This window comes from Nerophis lumbriciformis, linkage group LG11, assembly GCF_033978685.3.
Source record: "Nerophis lumbriciformis linkage group LG11, RoL_Nlum_v2.1, whole genome shotgun sequence".
NCBI classification, from domain to species: domain Eukaryota; kingdom Metazoa; phylum Chordata; class Actinopteri; order Syngnathiformes; family Syngnathidae; genus Nerophis; species Nerophis lumbriciformis.
Genome location: NC_084558.2, coordinates 54,378,328 through 54,395,827, shown reverse-complemented (window position 1 = coordinate 54,395,827; position 17,500 = coordinate 54,378,328). Strand labels below are relative to the sequence as shown.

Genomic DNA, 17,500 nt, shown 5'->3' with positions numbered 1-17,500 from the left:
TAAATCTGTTCCACGGTCCTGCTCTCCCCTAGGCCCTGACCCAGTTCTTGGGCTTTTATACTCAGGTGTATTTAAATCTGTTCCACGGTCCTGCTCTCCCCCAGGCCCTGACCCAGTTCTTGGGCTTTTATACTCAGGTGTATTTAAATCTGTTCCACGGTCCTGCTCTCCCCCAGGCCCTGACCCAGTTCTTGGGCTTTTATACTCAGGTGTATTTAAATCTGTTCCATGGTCCTGCTCTCCCCCAGGCCCTGACCCAGTTCTTGGGCTTTTATACTCAGGTGTATTTAAATCTGTTCCATGGTCCTGCTCTCCCCCAGGCCCTGACCCAGTTCTTGGGCTTTTATACTCAGGTGTATTTAAATATGTTCCATGGTCCTGCTCTCCCCCAGGCCCTGACCCAGTTCTTGGGCTTTTATACTCAGGTGTATTTAAATCTGTTCCATGGTCCTGCTCTCCCCCAGGCCCTGACCCAGTTCTTGGGCTTTTATACTCAGGTGTATTTAAATCTGTTCCACGGTCCTGCTCTCCCCTAGGCCCTGACCCAGTTCTTGGGCTTTTATACTCAGGTGTATTTAAATCTGTTCCATGGTCCTGCTCTCCCCCAGGCCCTGACCCAGTTCTTGGGCTTTTATACTCAGGTGTATTTAAATCTGTTCCATGGTCCTGCTCTCCCCCAGGCCCTGACCCAGTTCTTGGGCTTTTATACTCAGGTGTATTTAAATCTGTTCCATGGTCCTGCTCTCCCCCAGGCCCTGACCCAGTTCTTGGGCTGGTCGGCCCTCAACACGGACACCTACGACAAGATGAACAAGCTGGAGAACCGCAAGGACATCGCCCAGGACATGGTGCTCTACCACGTCAGGTGTCGCAACGACGAGATTCAGAACATCCTGGTGAGTGGCACCTCTGTCAGCACAACAACACTAGTTGGGATGGTTCAGAGTCCTGTGGACTGAGACCAAGGTTCAGAGTCCTGTGGACTGAGACCAAGGTTGTCCTCCATGCAGAAGACCAGAGAAGTCTACGACTGTGAACCCTGCGAGTGCCAAGAAGAAGAGCTCTGGAGTATCTTGGTAAAAACCCTCCAAGTGGTTGAAGTCCAAAGACCACTCGGGTCCGTGACCGGTTGGTCTGGGGTTTTTGCAGAAAAAAGACCTGCCGCCTCTGATCAAGAAGTTTGAGATTTACGAGTTCCGCTTCTCGGACTTCAAGTGCTCGGAGACGGAGCTGGTCCAGTGCGGGATCCAGATGTACTACGAGGTCGGCGTGGTGAAGAAGTTCCAGATCCCTCAGGAGGTGCGCAACGCCCCCCCCACCCCTCCCGTCGGACATTTTGCGCCGAGCGCTAATTGCGGGTTTCCGCCGGCAGGTTCTGGTCCGCTTCATGTACTCGGTCAGCAAGGGCTACAGGAGGATCACCTACCACAACTGGCGCCACGGCTTCAACGTGGGACAGACCATGTTCACCCTGCTGACGGTACGCACCCTACAGGGGGCACCGGAGCCGCACTCATGTTGGGTTGTGGTCCTAGACGGGGATGCTGAAGAGGTACTACACCGACCTGGAGGTGATGGCCATGATCACGGCCGGCTTCCTCCACGACATCGACCACCGCGGCACCAACAACTTGTACCAGGTCAAGTAGGTCCCGCCAGAGCTCCGCCCACACCCGCAGACACACCTCAACCTTTTCCACGCCCGCAGGTCGGGCAACCCTCTGGCCAAACTGCACGGCTCCTCCATCCTGGAACGACACCACCTGGAGTTCGGAAAGTTTCTCCTGTCGGACGAGGTGAGAACATTTATCCATGAAAACAGTCAGCATGTTAGCATGTTACAGCCACATACACAATACAATTGTACTAAAAACATTTATCCATGAAAACAGTCAGCATGTTAGCATGTTACAGCCGCATACACAATACAATTGTACTAAAAACATTTATCCATGAAAACAGTCAGCATGTTAGCATGTTACACACACACATTACAAGTGTACTAAAAACATTTATCCATGAAAACAGTCAGCATGTTAGCATGTTACAGCCACATACACAATACAATTGTACTAAAAACATTTATCCATGAAAACAGTCAGCATGTTAGCATGTTACAGCCACATACACAATACAATTGTACTAAAAACATTTATCCATGAAAACAGTCAGCATGTTAGCATGTTACAGCCACATACACAATACAATTGTACTAAAAACATTTATCCATGAAAACAGTCAGCATGTTAGCATGTTACAGCCACATACACAATACAATTGTACTAAAAACATTTATCCATGAAAACAGTCAGCATGTTAGCATGTTACAGCCACATACACAATACAATTGTACTAAAAACATTTATCCATGAAAACAGTCAGCATGTTAGCATGTTACAGCCACATACACAATACAATTGTACTAAAAACATTTATCCATGAAAACAGTCAGCATGTTAGCATGTTACAGCCACATACACAATGCAATTGTACTAAAAACATTTATCCATGAAAACAGTCAGCATGTTAGCATGTTACAGCCACATACACAATACAATTGTACTAAAAACATTTATCCATGAAAACAGTCAGCATGTTAGCATGTTACAGCCACATACACAATACAATTGTACTAAAAACATTTATCCATGAAAACAGTCAGCATGTTAGCATGTTACACACACACATTACAAGTGTACTAAAAACATTTATCCATGAAAACAGTCAGCATGTTAGCATGTTACAGCCACATACACAATACAATTGTACTAAAAACATTTATCCATGAAAACAGTCAGCATGTTAGCATGTTACAGCCACATACACAATACAATTGTACTAAAAACATTTATCCATGAAAACAGTCAGCATGTTAGCATGTTACAGCCACATACACAATACAATTGTACTAAAAACATTTATCCATGAAAACAGTCAGCATGTTAGCATGTTACAGCCACATACACAATACAATTGTACTAAAAACATTTATCCATGAAAACAGTCAGCATGTTAGCATGTTACAGCCACATACACAATACAATTGTACTAAAAACATTTATCCATGAAAACAGTCAGCATGTTAGCATGTTACAGCCACATACACAATACAATTGTACTAAAAACATTTATCCATGAAAACAGTCAGCATGTTAGCATGTTACAGCCACATACACAATACAATTGTACTAAAAACATTTATCCATGAAAACAGTCAGCATGTTAGCATGTTACAGCCACATACACAATGCAATTGTACTAAAAACATTTATCCATGAAAACAGTCAGCATGTTAGCATGTTACAGCCACATACACAATACAATTGTACTAAAAACATTTATCCATGAAAACAGTCAGCATGTTAGCATGTTACAGCCACATACACAATGCAATTGTACTAAAAACATTTATCCATGAAAACAGTCAGCATGTTAGCATGTTACACACACACATTACAAGAGTACTAAAAACATTTATCCATGAAAACAGTCAGCATGTTAGCATGTTACACACACACATTACAAGTGTACTAAAAACATTTATCCATGAAAACAGTCAGCATGTTAGCATGTTACAGCCACATACACAATACAATTGTACTAAAAACATTTATCCATGAAAACAGTCAGCATGTTAGCATGTTACAGCCACATACACAATACAATTGTACTAAAAACATTTATCCATGAAAACAGTCAGCATGTTAGCATGTTACAGCCACATACACAATACAATTGTACTAAAAACATTTATCCATGAAAACAGTCAGCATGTTAGCATGTTACACACACACATTACAAGAGTACTAAAAACATTTATCCATGAAAACAGTCAGCATGTTAGCATGTTACAGCCACATACACAATACAATTGTACTAAAAACATTTATCCATGAAAACAGTCAGCATGTTAGCATGTTACACACACACATTACAAGAGTACTAAAAACATTTATCCATGAAAACAGTCAGCATGTTAGCATGTTACACACACACATTACAAGAGTACTAAAAACATTTATCCATGAAAACAGTCAGCATGTTAGCATGTTACAGCCACATACACAATACAATTGTACTAAAAACATTTATCCATGAAAACAGTCAGCATGTTAGCATGTTACAGCCACATACACAATACAATTGTACTAAAAACATTTATCCATGAAAACAGTCAGCATGTTAGCATGTTACACACACACATTACAAGTGTTCTAAAAACATTTATCCATGAAAACAGTCAGCATGTTAGCATGTTACAGCCACATACACAATACAATTGTACTAAAAACATTTATCCATGAAAACAGTCAGCATGTTAGCATGTTACACACACACATTACAAGAGTACTAAAAACATTTATCCATGAAAACAGTCAGCATGTTAGCATGTTACACACACACATTACAAGTGTACTAAAAACATTTATCCATGAAAACAGTCAGCATGTTAGCATGTTACAGCCACATACACAATACAATTGTACTAAAAACATTTATCCATGAAAACAGTCAGCATGTTAGCATGTTACAGCCACATACACAATACAATTGTACTAAAAACATTTATCCATGAAAACAGTCAGCATGTTAGCATGTTACAGCCACATACACAATACAATTGTACTAAAAACATTTATCCATGAAAACAGTCAGCATGTTAGCATGTTACAGCCACATACACAATACAATTGTACTAAAAACATTTATCCATGAAAACAGTCAGCATGTTAGCATGTTACACACACACATTACAAGAGTACTAAAAACATTTATCCATGAAAACAGTCAGCATGTTAGCATGTTACAGCCACATACACAATACAATTGTACTAAAAACATTTATCCATGAAAACAGTCAGCATGTTAGCATGTTACACACACACATTACAAGAGTACTAAAAACATTTATCCATGAAAACAGTCAGCATGTTAGCATGTTACACACACACATTACAAGAGTACTAAAAACATTTATCCATGAAAACAGTCAGCATGTTAGCATGTTACAGCCACATACACAATACAATTGTACTAAAAACATTTATCCATGAAAACAGTCAGCATGTTAGCATGTTACAGCCACATACACAATACAATTGTACTAAAAACATTTATCCATGAAAACAGTCAGCATGTTAGCATGTTACACACACACATTACAAGTGTTCTAAAAACATTTATCCATGAAAACAGTCAGCATGTTAGCATGTTACAGCCACATACACAATACAATTGTACTAAAAACATTTATCCATGAAAACAGTCAGCATGTTAGCATGTTACACACACACATTACAAGAGTACTAAAAACATTTATCCATGAAAACAGTCAGCATGTTAGCATGTTACACACACACATTACAAGTGTACTAAAAACATTTATCCATGAAAACAGTCAGCATGTTAGCATGTTACAGCCACATACACAATACAATTGTACTAAAAACATTTATCCATGAAAACAGTCAGCATGTTAGCATGTTACACACACACATTACAAGAGTACTAAAAACATTTATCCATGAAAACAGTCAGCATGTTAGCATGTTACAGCCACATACACAATACAATTGTACTAAAAACATTTATCCATGAAAACAGTCAGCATGTTAGCATGTTACAGCCACATACACAATACAATTGTACTAAAAACATTTATCCATGAAAACAGTCAGCATGTTAGCATGTTACAGCCACATACACAATACAATTGTACTAAAAACATTTATCCATGAAAACAGTCAGCATGTTAGCATGTTACACACACACATTACAAGAGTACTAAAAACATTTATCCATGAAAACAGTCAGCATGTTAGCATGTTACAGCCACATACACAATACAATTGTACTAAAAACATTTATCCATGAAAACAGTCAGCATGTTAGCATGTTACACACACACATTACAAGAGTACTAAAAACATTTATCCATGAAAACAGTCAGCATGTTAGCATGTTACACACACACATTACAAGAGTACTAAAAACATTTATCCATGAAAACAGTCAGCATGTTAGCATGTTACACACACACATTACAAGAGTACTAAAAACATTTATCCATGAAAACAGTCAGCATGTTAGCATGTTACAGCCACATACACAATACAATTGTACTAAAAACATTTATCCATGAAAACAGTCAGCATGTTAGCATGTTACAGCCACATACACAATACAATTGTACTAAAAACATTTATCCATGAAAACAGTCAGCATGTTAGCATGTTACACACACACATTACAAGTGTTCTAAAAACATTTATCCATGAAAACAGTCAGCATGTTAGCATGTTACAGCCACATACACAATACAATTGTACTAAAAACATTTATCCATGAAAACAGTCAGCATGTTAGCATGTTACACACACACATTACAAGAGTACTAAAAACATTTATCCATGAAAACAGTCAGCATGTTAGCATGTTACACACACACATTACAAGTGTACTAAAAACATTTATCCATGAAAACAGTCAGCATGTTAGCATGTTACAGCCACATACACAATACAATTGTACTAAAAACATTTATCCATGAAAACAGTCAGCATGTTAGCATGTTACAGCCACATACACAATACAATTGTACTAAAAACATTTATCCATGAAAACAGTCAGCATGTTAGCATGTTACACACACACATTACAAGAGTACTAAAAACATTTATCCATGAAAACAGTCAGCATGTTAGCATGTTACAGCCACATACACAATACAATTGTACTAAAAACATTTATCCATGAAAACAGTCAGCATGTTAGCATGTTACACACACACATTACAAGAGTACTAAAAACATTTATCCATGAAAACAGTCAGCATGTTAGCATGTTACACACACACATTACAAGAGTACTAAAAACATTTATCCATGAAAACAGTCAGCATGTTAGCATGTTACAGCCACATACACAATACAATTGTACTAAAAACATTTATCCATGAAAACAGTCAGCATGTTAGCATGTTACAGCCACATACACAATACAATTGTACTAAAAACATTTATCCATGAAAACAGTCAGCATGTTAGCATGTTACAGCCACATACACAATACAATTGTACTGAAAACATTTATCCATGAAAACAGTCAGCATGTTAGCATGTTACACACACACACATTACAATTGTACTAAAAACATTTATCCATGAAAACAGTCAGCATGTTAGCATGTTACACACACACATTACAAGTGTTCCCTGGTGTCTTCACTGCAGACTCTGAACATCTACCAGAACCTGAACCGGCGCCAGGTGGACCACGTGATCCACCTCACGGACATCGCCATCATCGCCACCGACCTGGCTCTTTATTTCAAGTTAGATCTTCTTCACTCTCTCTACATTATATCTACTACAATATATATACTACATTATATCTACTACATTATATCTACTACAATATATACACTACATTATATCTACTACATTATATCTACTACATTATATATACTACATTATATCTACACTATATCTACATTATATCGACTACATTATATCTACATTATATTTATACTATATCTACATTATATCTACACTATATCTACTACATTATATCTACACTATATATACTGCATTATATCTACACTATATATACTGCATTATATCTACACTATATCTACTACATTATATCTACACTATATTTATACTACATCTACATTATATCTACACTACATCTGCTACATTATATCTACACTATATTTACATCAAATCTACACTATATTTATACTATATCTACATTATATCTACACTATATCTACGCTATATCTATTACATTATATCTACACTATATCTACTACATTATATCTACATTATATTTATACTATATCTACATTATATCTACACTATACCTGCATTATATCTCCACTACATTTACATTATATCTACACAATATCTACATTATATCTACACTATACCTACATTATATCTCCACTACATTTACATTATATCTACATTATATCTACACTATATCTACATTATATCTACACAACATTCACATTATATCAACACAATATCTACATTCTATATACACCATATCTACATTATAACTTCACTACATTTACATTATATCTACACTATACCTACATTATATCTACACTACATTTGCATTATACCTACATTATATCTACACTACACCTAAATTATATCTACACTATACCTACATTATATCTACACTACATTTACATTATATCTACACAATATCTACATTATATCTACACTATACCTACATTATATCTACACTACATTTACATTATATCTACATTATATCTACACTATATCTACATTATATCTACACAACATTCACATTATATCAACACAATATCTACATTCTATCTACACCATATCTACATTATAACTACACTACATTTACATTATATCTACACTATACCTACATTATATCTACACTACATTTGCATTATACCTACATTATATCTACACTACACCTAAATTATATCTACACTATACCTACATTATATCTACACTACATTTACATTATATCTACACTATGATTACATAATATCTACACTACATTTGCATTATACCTACATTGTATCTACATTATATCCACACTATACCTACATTATATCTACACTACATTTACAATATATCTACACAATATCAACATTATAGCTACACTATACCTGCATTATATCTACACTATATCTACACTACATTTGCATTATATCTACACTATATCTAGATTATATCTACACTATACCTGCATTATATCTACACTACATTTGCATTATATCTACACTATATCTACACTATACCTGCATTATATCTAAACTACATTTGCATTATATCTACACTATATCTAGATTATATATACACTATACTTGCATTATATCTACACTACATTTGCATTATATCTACACTATATCTACATTATATCTACACTATACCTGCATTATATCTAAACTACATTTGCATTATATCTACACTATATCTACATTATATATACACTATACTTGCATTATATCTACACTACATTTGCATTATATCTACACTATATCTACATTATATCTACACTATACCTGCATTATATCTAAACTACATTTGCATTATATCTACACTATATCTACACTATATATACACTATACTTGCATTATATCTACACTATATCTACATTATATCTACACTATACCTGCATTATATCTAAACTACATTTGCATTATATCTACACTATATCTACACTATATATACACTATACTTGCATTATATCTACACTACATTTGCATTATATCTACACTATATCTACATTATATCTACACTATACCTGCATTATATCTAAACTACATTTGCATTATATCTACACTATATCTACATTATATATACACTATACTTGCATTATATCTACACTACATTTGCATCATATCTACACTATATCTACATTATATCTACACAATATTTACACTACAGTCCACTGTAATGTAATAATAATAATAATAACAATAACAATAATACTACTAATAATAATAATAACAATAATAATAATAATAATAATAATAATAATAATAATAATAATAATAATAATAATAATAATAATAATAATAATGATGATGTCAGGAAGAGGACCATGTTCCAGAAGATCGTGGATCTGTCGCAGACGTACGAGGATGAGAAGAAGTGGGTGGACTTCCTGTCTCTGGAGACCACCAGGAAGGAGATCGTCATGTGAGTGCAGCACCTGATGGAGTTACACCTGATGGAGTTACACCTGATGGAATTACACCTGATGGAGTTACACCTGATGCAGTTACACCTGATGGAGTTACACCTGATGGAGTTACACCTGATGGAGTTACACCTGATGGAGTTACACCTGATGGAGTTACACCATCCTCTCTCTGCTAATCATGTTGTTTATCATACTTTTTATGTTGTTTACCTTTTATGGTTTTTATGTTATTGACATGTAATAACGTGTTATTGTTCATAACCAAGGTGGGGGGCATATATATATATATATATATATATATATATATATATATATATATATATATATATATATATATATATATATATATATATATATATATATGATGTGATGTGTTTCAGGGCCATGATGATGACAGCGTGTGATCTGTCCGCCATCACTAAGCCCTGGGAGGTACAAAGCAAGGTGAGACTGGTCAGGAAGACAAGAAAGTGTATGATATCATCACTACAACAAAGTGTATGATATCATCACTACAAGAAAGTGTATGATATCATCACTACAAGAAAGTGTATGATATCATCACCACAACAAAGTGTATGATATCATCACTACAAGAAAGTGTATGATATCATCACTACAAGAAAGTGTATGATATCATCACTACCAGAAAGTGTATGATGTCATCACTACCAGAAAGTGTATGATATCATCACTACAAGAAAGTGTATGATATCATCACTACAAGAAAGTGTATGATGTCATCACTACAAGAAAGTGTATGATATCAGCACTACAAGAAAGTGTATGATATCATCACTACAACAAAGTGTATGATATCAGCACTACCAGAAAGTGTATGATATCATCACTACAAGAACATGTATGATATCATCACTACAAGAAAGTGTATGATATCATCACTACCAGAAAGTGTATGATGTCATCACTACCAGAAAGTGTATGATATCATCACTACAAGAAAGTGTATGATGTCATCACTACAAGAAAGTGTATGATGTCATCACTACAAGAAAGTGTATGATATCATCAGGACAAGAAAGTGTATGATATCATCACTAAAACAAAGTGTATGATATCATCACTACAAGAAAGTGTATGATGTCATCACTACAAGAAAGTGTATGATATCATCACTACAAGAAAGTGTATGATATCAGCACTACCAGAAAGTGTATGATATCATCACTACAAGAACATGTATGATATCATCACTACAAGAAAGTGTATGATATCATCACTACCAGAAAGTGTATGATGTCATCACTACCAGAAGGTGCATGATGTCATCACTACCAGAAAGTGTATGATATCATCACTACAACAAAGTGTATGATATCATCACTACAAGAAAGTGTATGATATCATCACTACAATAAAGTGTATGATATCATCACTCCAAGAAAGTGTATGATATCATCACTACAAGAAAGTGTATGATATCATCACTACAAGAAAGTGTATGATGTCATCAGGACAAGAAAGTGTATGATATCATCACTACAATAAAGTGTATGATATCATCACTACAAGAAAGTGTATGATGTCATCAGGACAAGAAAGTGTATGATGTCATCACTACAATCAAGTGTCTGATATGATCAGTGAGGGTTGTGTTGTCACTCAGGTGGTTGTGTTGTCACTCAGGTGGTTGTGTTGTCACACAGGTGGTTGTGTTGTCACTCAGGTGTGTGTGTTGTCACACAGGTGGCCCTGTCGGTGGCAGCAGAGTTCTGGGAGCAAGGTGACCTTGAGAGGACTGTTCTGGAACAACAACCCATCGTGAGTCTTCTCCCACGTTGACAAATGACAAAGCAAAATGCTCTGTGAGCAAAGCAAGGCTAAGTGTCAAAATGGTGTCCAGTATGTGATTGGCTCAGGCAGCATGACTGTATTGGACTTCTTTCATGTCTCATGATGTTAAAAGGTCATATTTATAAGCTTTTTAGGGAATAATTGAGCTGGGTCACAAGCAGAACTCCTTCACTGTGAGGGATTACAGTCTAGTGGTATCACTGTGAGGGATTACAGTCTAGTGGTATCACAGTGAGGGATTACAGTCTAGTGGTATCACAGTGAGGGATTACAGTCTAGTGGTATCACTGTGAGGGATTACAGTCTAGTGGTATCACTGTGAGGGATTACAGTCTAGTGGTATCACAGTGAGGGATTACAGTCTAGTGGTATCACAGTGAGGGATTACAGTCTAGTGGTATCACTGTGAGGGATTACAGTCTAGTGGTATCACAGTGAGGTATTACAGTCTAGTGGTATCACAGTGAGGGATTACAGTCTAGTGGTATCACAGTGAGGGATTACAGTCTAGTGGTATCACTGTGAGGGATTACAGTCTAGTGGTATCACAGTGAGGGATTACAGTCTAGTGGTATCACAGTGAGGGATTACAGTCTAGTGGTATCACAGTGAGGGATTACAGTCTAGTGGTATCACTGTGAGGGATTACAGTCTAGTGGTATCACAGTGAGGGATTACAGTCTAGTGGTATCACAGTGAGGGATTACAGTCTAGTGGTATCACAGTGAGGGATTACAGTCTAGTGGTATCACAGTGAGGGATTACAGTCTAGTGGTATCACAGTGAGGGATTACAGTCTAGTGGTATCACAGTGAGGGATTACAGTCTAGTGGTATCACAGTGAGGGATTACAGTCTAGTGGTATCACCATTGTATCATCTAACATGTTGTTTTCAAATAACGTACACAAAAAAGTAATGGAATAATAATGACTCCTTCCGGCTGCTTGTCCCTCAAACACACCATCAGCAGCTTCTTCATATTTTCATGGATAAATGTCCGCTGTTTAAATATTATTTGAACGTCCTTGGCTGGCGTTATCGACTCATTCCTCTTTAGTTACACTTCATAAATCGAGGTTCCACTGTGTGTGTATATATATATATATATATATATATATATATATATATATATATATATATATATATATATATATATACATACATGTACATATATGTGTGTATGTATATATATACTGTATGTATATGTGTATGTGTATATATATACACACATATATATGTATTTATATATGTATGTATATATATACATACAGGTACATATATGTATATATATGTGTATATATATATGTGTGTATGTATATATATATATGTGTGTATGTATATATATATATATATGTATATGTGTATGTATATATATGCATACGTGTATGTATATATATATATATATATATATATATATATATATATATATATATATATATATATATATATATATATATATATATATATATATCCATCCATCCATCCATTTTCTACCGCTTATTCCCTTTGGGGTCCCGGGGGGCGCTGGAGCCTATCTCAGCTACAATCGGGCGGAAGTGATATATACACACATATATATGTATATATATATATATAAGTATGTATGTATATATGTGTATATATATATATATATATATATATATATATATATATATATATATATATATATATATATATATATGTATATGTTTATATATATATATATGTTTATATATATATATATATATGTATATACATATATACATATATGTATATCTATATGTGTATATATGTGTGTATGTATATATATATATGTGTATGTATATATATATATATACACACATATATATGTATATATATATACATACATGTACATATATGTATATATATGTGTATATATATGTGTGTATGTATATATATATATGTATGTGTGTATATATATGTGTGTATGTATATATATGTATATGTGTATGTATATATACAGTATGTCCGTATATGTGTGTATATATATATATATATATATATATATATATATATACAGTATGTCCGTATATGTATATATATACATATATATATATATATATATATATATATATATATATATATATACACATGTGTATATAGATGTGTATGTATATATATATGTATGTATATATATATGTGTGTATGTATATATATATGTATATGTGTGTATGTGTATATATATATACATATATATATACATGTGTATATATATGTGTATATATATGTGTGTATGTGTATATATATATATACATGTGTATATATATATGTGTATGTATATATATATATATATATGTATGTATATATATATATGTGTATATATGTGTGTATGTATATATATATATGTGTGTATGTATATATATATATGTGTGTATGTATATATATATATATATATAATGCATCATAAATACTATTGAGAAACATACCGTCTTTAGATTTAAAAAAAACCTAACAAAATAAACCTTTTACAAATATTTTTAAAAACATTTTTCAATCTATTTTTTGAAAATGATGAATTGATTTAGAATCATGACGAATAAGAATGGCAATTGGAATGTGAATGGATGTTTGTGTGCTCCTGACAATGAGCTCAACACAACCTTTTAGTGTGGAAATTGCTAGCAATGCAAGATTATTTGTTACGGCGTAGCAATTTAGTGGTGGCGTCGTCTGGGCCTGCATGAGTGCTGCCAGCACTGGGGAGCTGCGGTTCATTGAGGGAAACACGGATTCCAATAGTTCCATCACAACCTGGGATTGTTTGTCATGTGATGTTTGTTTCCAACGTCCACTAGCCCATGATGGACAGGACCAAAGCAGCGGATCTCCCCAAACTTCAGTGTGGTTTCATCGACTTTGTCTGCACCTTCGTCTACAAGGTAGGCTCCTCCCTGCTGGCCAATCAGAAGCCTGCATCTACATTTGTGTCAGACAGCAAACCCTTTCCTTCAAATCTTTCTACGCAAAGTTAGAAAAATAACTTCTCACAAAATTGTTTTTTGTAAAAAAAAATGTTTTACTTAAATCCTGTTAAATTGTACAATTTTTAACTATTTCCTTTAAAACATTCTGACATCATTCTTGTACAATGAAAACTGTTTTTCTCAAAATATGACTAACTTTTTTTCTAAAAAAAAAAAAAATACCAAAAAAATGTTTTTTTAATAATATATCTGACTTAAATCTTGTAAAAGTACACAATTTTATTTTATTTTTTTCTCAGAATATTCCTCAAATTTCGTATTTTCACAATGCTTCACAATATTGCAACTTATTTTCTAAAAAGAATTATGATTTTTTTTCCCTCAATATATTTGGCTTTAAATATATAAAATTGCAAACTCTTTTTCTTAATTAAAAAAAAAAATTCTACACAATTCTTGTAAAATAAATTTTTTCTCACAATGAGGGGTTTTTTTAAATAAAAAAATAAAATAAATAAAAAGTAAAAAAAATAAAAAACAGTTCACAATATACTTTAATTGAATCCTGTAAAATGGTTAAAAACAATCTCAAATTAATAAAAAAAAAATACTTTAATCTTGTAAAAATTACAGATTTATTTTTTCACACATAAAAATGTATATATTTTTTATAATATTACGTTTTAATTGTACTTTTATATATATATACACATATATATATATATATATATATATATATAAATATATATAAATACATACATACATATATGTATGTATGTATGTATGTATATATATATATATATATATATATATATATGTCTTAATAAGGTTATCCAAAAAATAGTGCTCGATACCGTAGTAGAGCGCAATATATGTGCGGCATGCCGCCACAGAAGGAAACACCTCCTAGGTAACACATGAGCCAATCACCACGCCCCTACACCAGCCTGTACCCACCCACTCTGTGCCCTATATAAACCATGGTATGCGAATGCTCCCATTAAAATCTCCTGATGATTGAGGGTACCCCCCCTCATGAAACAGGCCTGTAGAGATGAAATAGTCTTGTGATTTTTTTACCACACATACATATATATATATATATATATATGTATGTGTGGGAAAAAAATGACAAGACTATTTCATCTCTACAGGCCTGTTTCATGAGGGGTGGTACCCTCAATCATCAGGAGATTTTAATGGGAGCATTCACATACCATGGTTTATATAGGGCACAGAGTGGGTGGGTACAGGCTGGTGTAGGGGCGTGGTGATTGGCTCATGTGTTACCTAGGAGGTGTTTCCTTCTGTGGCGGCATGCTGTCACAATTTCGCTGCGCTTGTTGAGGGATGACAGGTCTGGACGGTAAATAATAAACAGTTTCTCTTTCAAGCATAGGTTGCATCTTTTATTACCACTATTGTAAGGTGTGCTGGATGCAAGAATTTGCCATGTTATTGAATATTCAACATTAGACTACGACTCAATCACAGGCAACGAAAGAAACATCATCATCCACGCAAAAAACTCCATTCTCATCCACAACAGTACACCATGGCAAAAAAAGAACAATGCAACATTTGACGTCACTATGGGAAGTTTTGACGGAGCAGAAACGTGTGAACTCGTTGGGAGTTTCCTCCTCTCCCAGCTCGCTAGCCTCAATCTGAACCTTGGTATTTACCGTGATGACGGACTGGCAGTGTGTCGCGCCTCGCCAAGGAGCAGCGAGAATACCAAGAAGCGCATATGCCAAATTTTCAAAGAGAACGGCCTACGGATCACGATTGAAGCCAACAAGCAAACCGTCAACTTTCTTGACGTCACTTTCAACCTGGGAAATAACAGCTACCAACCATTCACGAAACCCAACACAACACTCCAATACGTGCACCATGACAGCAACCACCCACCCACCACCACGAAAAGAATACCTACCGGAATCAATAAAAGGCTATCGATGCTGTCATCTAGCAAAGCTGAATTTGACCAAGCAACCCCCCCGTACCAAAAAGCCCTTGATGAAAGCGGATACAATTTCACCCTCACCTATGAACCCACGCCAGGAAACCAGCCAAAAAAGAACAGAAAACGAAACGGCATCATCTGGTACAACCCCCCATACAGCAAAAGCAAAAACGTCTCAACTAACATTGGACACAAATTCCTCAACCTGATTGACAAACACTTTCCCAAAGACAACAACCTAAGAAAAGTATTCAACAAGAACAACATCAAATTGAGCTACAGCTGCATGAACAATATACGACAAATCATCTCAAACCACAACAAAACAATTGCAAATGAGCCGTCGACCCCCAGTCAGAACGACTCCAAAACCAACAAAGCATGTAACTGTCGAAAGAAACCTGATTGCCCCCTCAACGGGGGATGCTTACAAACATCAGTTGTCTACCAATCTAAGGTAATACGCAAGGACATTAACACATCCGACACATATGTAGGATTAACCGAGGGTGAATTCAAAACCAGATGGAACAACCACAAGGCTTCTTTCAGGAACAAAAACCTGCGAAATACCACAGAACTCAGCAAACACATTTGGGACCTCAAAGACAATAATGTTGAATATTCAATAACATGGCAAATTCTTGCATCCAGCACACCTTACAATAGTGGTAATAAAAGATGCAACCTATGCTTGAAAGAGAAACTGTTTATTATTTACCGTCCAGACCTGTCATCCCTCAACAAGCGCAGCGAAATTGTGACAGCATGCCGCCACAGACGGAAACACCTCCTAGGTAACACATGAGCCAATCACCACGCCCCTAGGCCAGCCTGTACCCACCCACTCTGTGCCCTATATAAACCATGGTATGCGAATGCTCCCATTAAAATCTCCTGACGATTGAGGGTACCCCCCCTCATGAAACAGGCCTGTAGAGATGAAATAGTCTTGTGATTTTTTTTCCCCACACATACATATATATATATATATATATATATATATATATGTCTTAATAAGGTTATCCAAAAAATAGTGCTCGATACCGTAGTAGAGCGCAATATATGTATGTGTGGGGAAAAAATCACAAGAC

The 17,500-nt window shown here is 35.0% G+C and overlaps 1 protein-coding gene across 1 annotated transcript in view; it reads left to right on the top strand.

Annotated features, from left to right (window-relative positions):
- pde6b (phosphodiesterase 6B, cGMP-specific, rod, beta) overlaps positions 1-17,500 on the top strand; it is a 48,516-nt gene that overhangs the window by 30,383 nt on the left and 633 nt on the right. Inside the window, exons 11-21 of the mRNA XM_061966372.1 lie at positions 753-896; positions 1,011-1,076; positions 1,150-1,299; positions 1,373-1,480; positions 1,536-1,645; positions 1,709-1,796; positions 7,233-7,333; positions 9,585-9,692; positions 10,077-10,140; positions 11,404-11,478; positions 14,309-14,392. Coding sequence (XP_061822356.1) covers positions 753-896; positions 1,011-1,076; positions 1,150-1,299; positions 1,373-1,480; positions 1,536-1,645; positions 1,709-1,796; positions 7,233-7,333; positions 9,585-9,692; positions 10,077-10,140; positions 11,404-11,478; positions 14,309-14,392 — 1,098 coding nt within the window. The remainder of the gene's footprint in view (positions 1-752; positions 897-1,010; positions 1,077-1,149; positions 1,300-1,372; positions 1,481-1,535; positions 1,646-1,708; positions 1,797-7,232; positions 7,334-9,584; positions 9,693-10,076; positions 10,141-11,403; positions 11,479-14,308; positions 14,393-17,500) is intronic.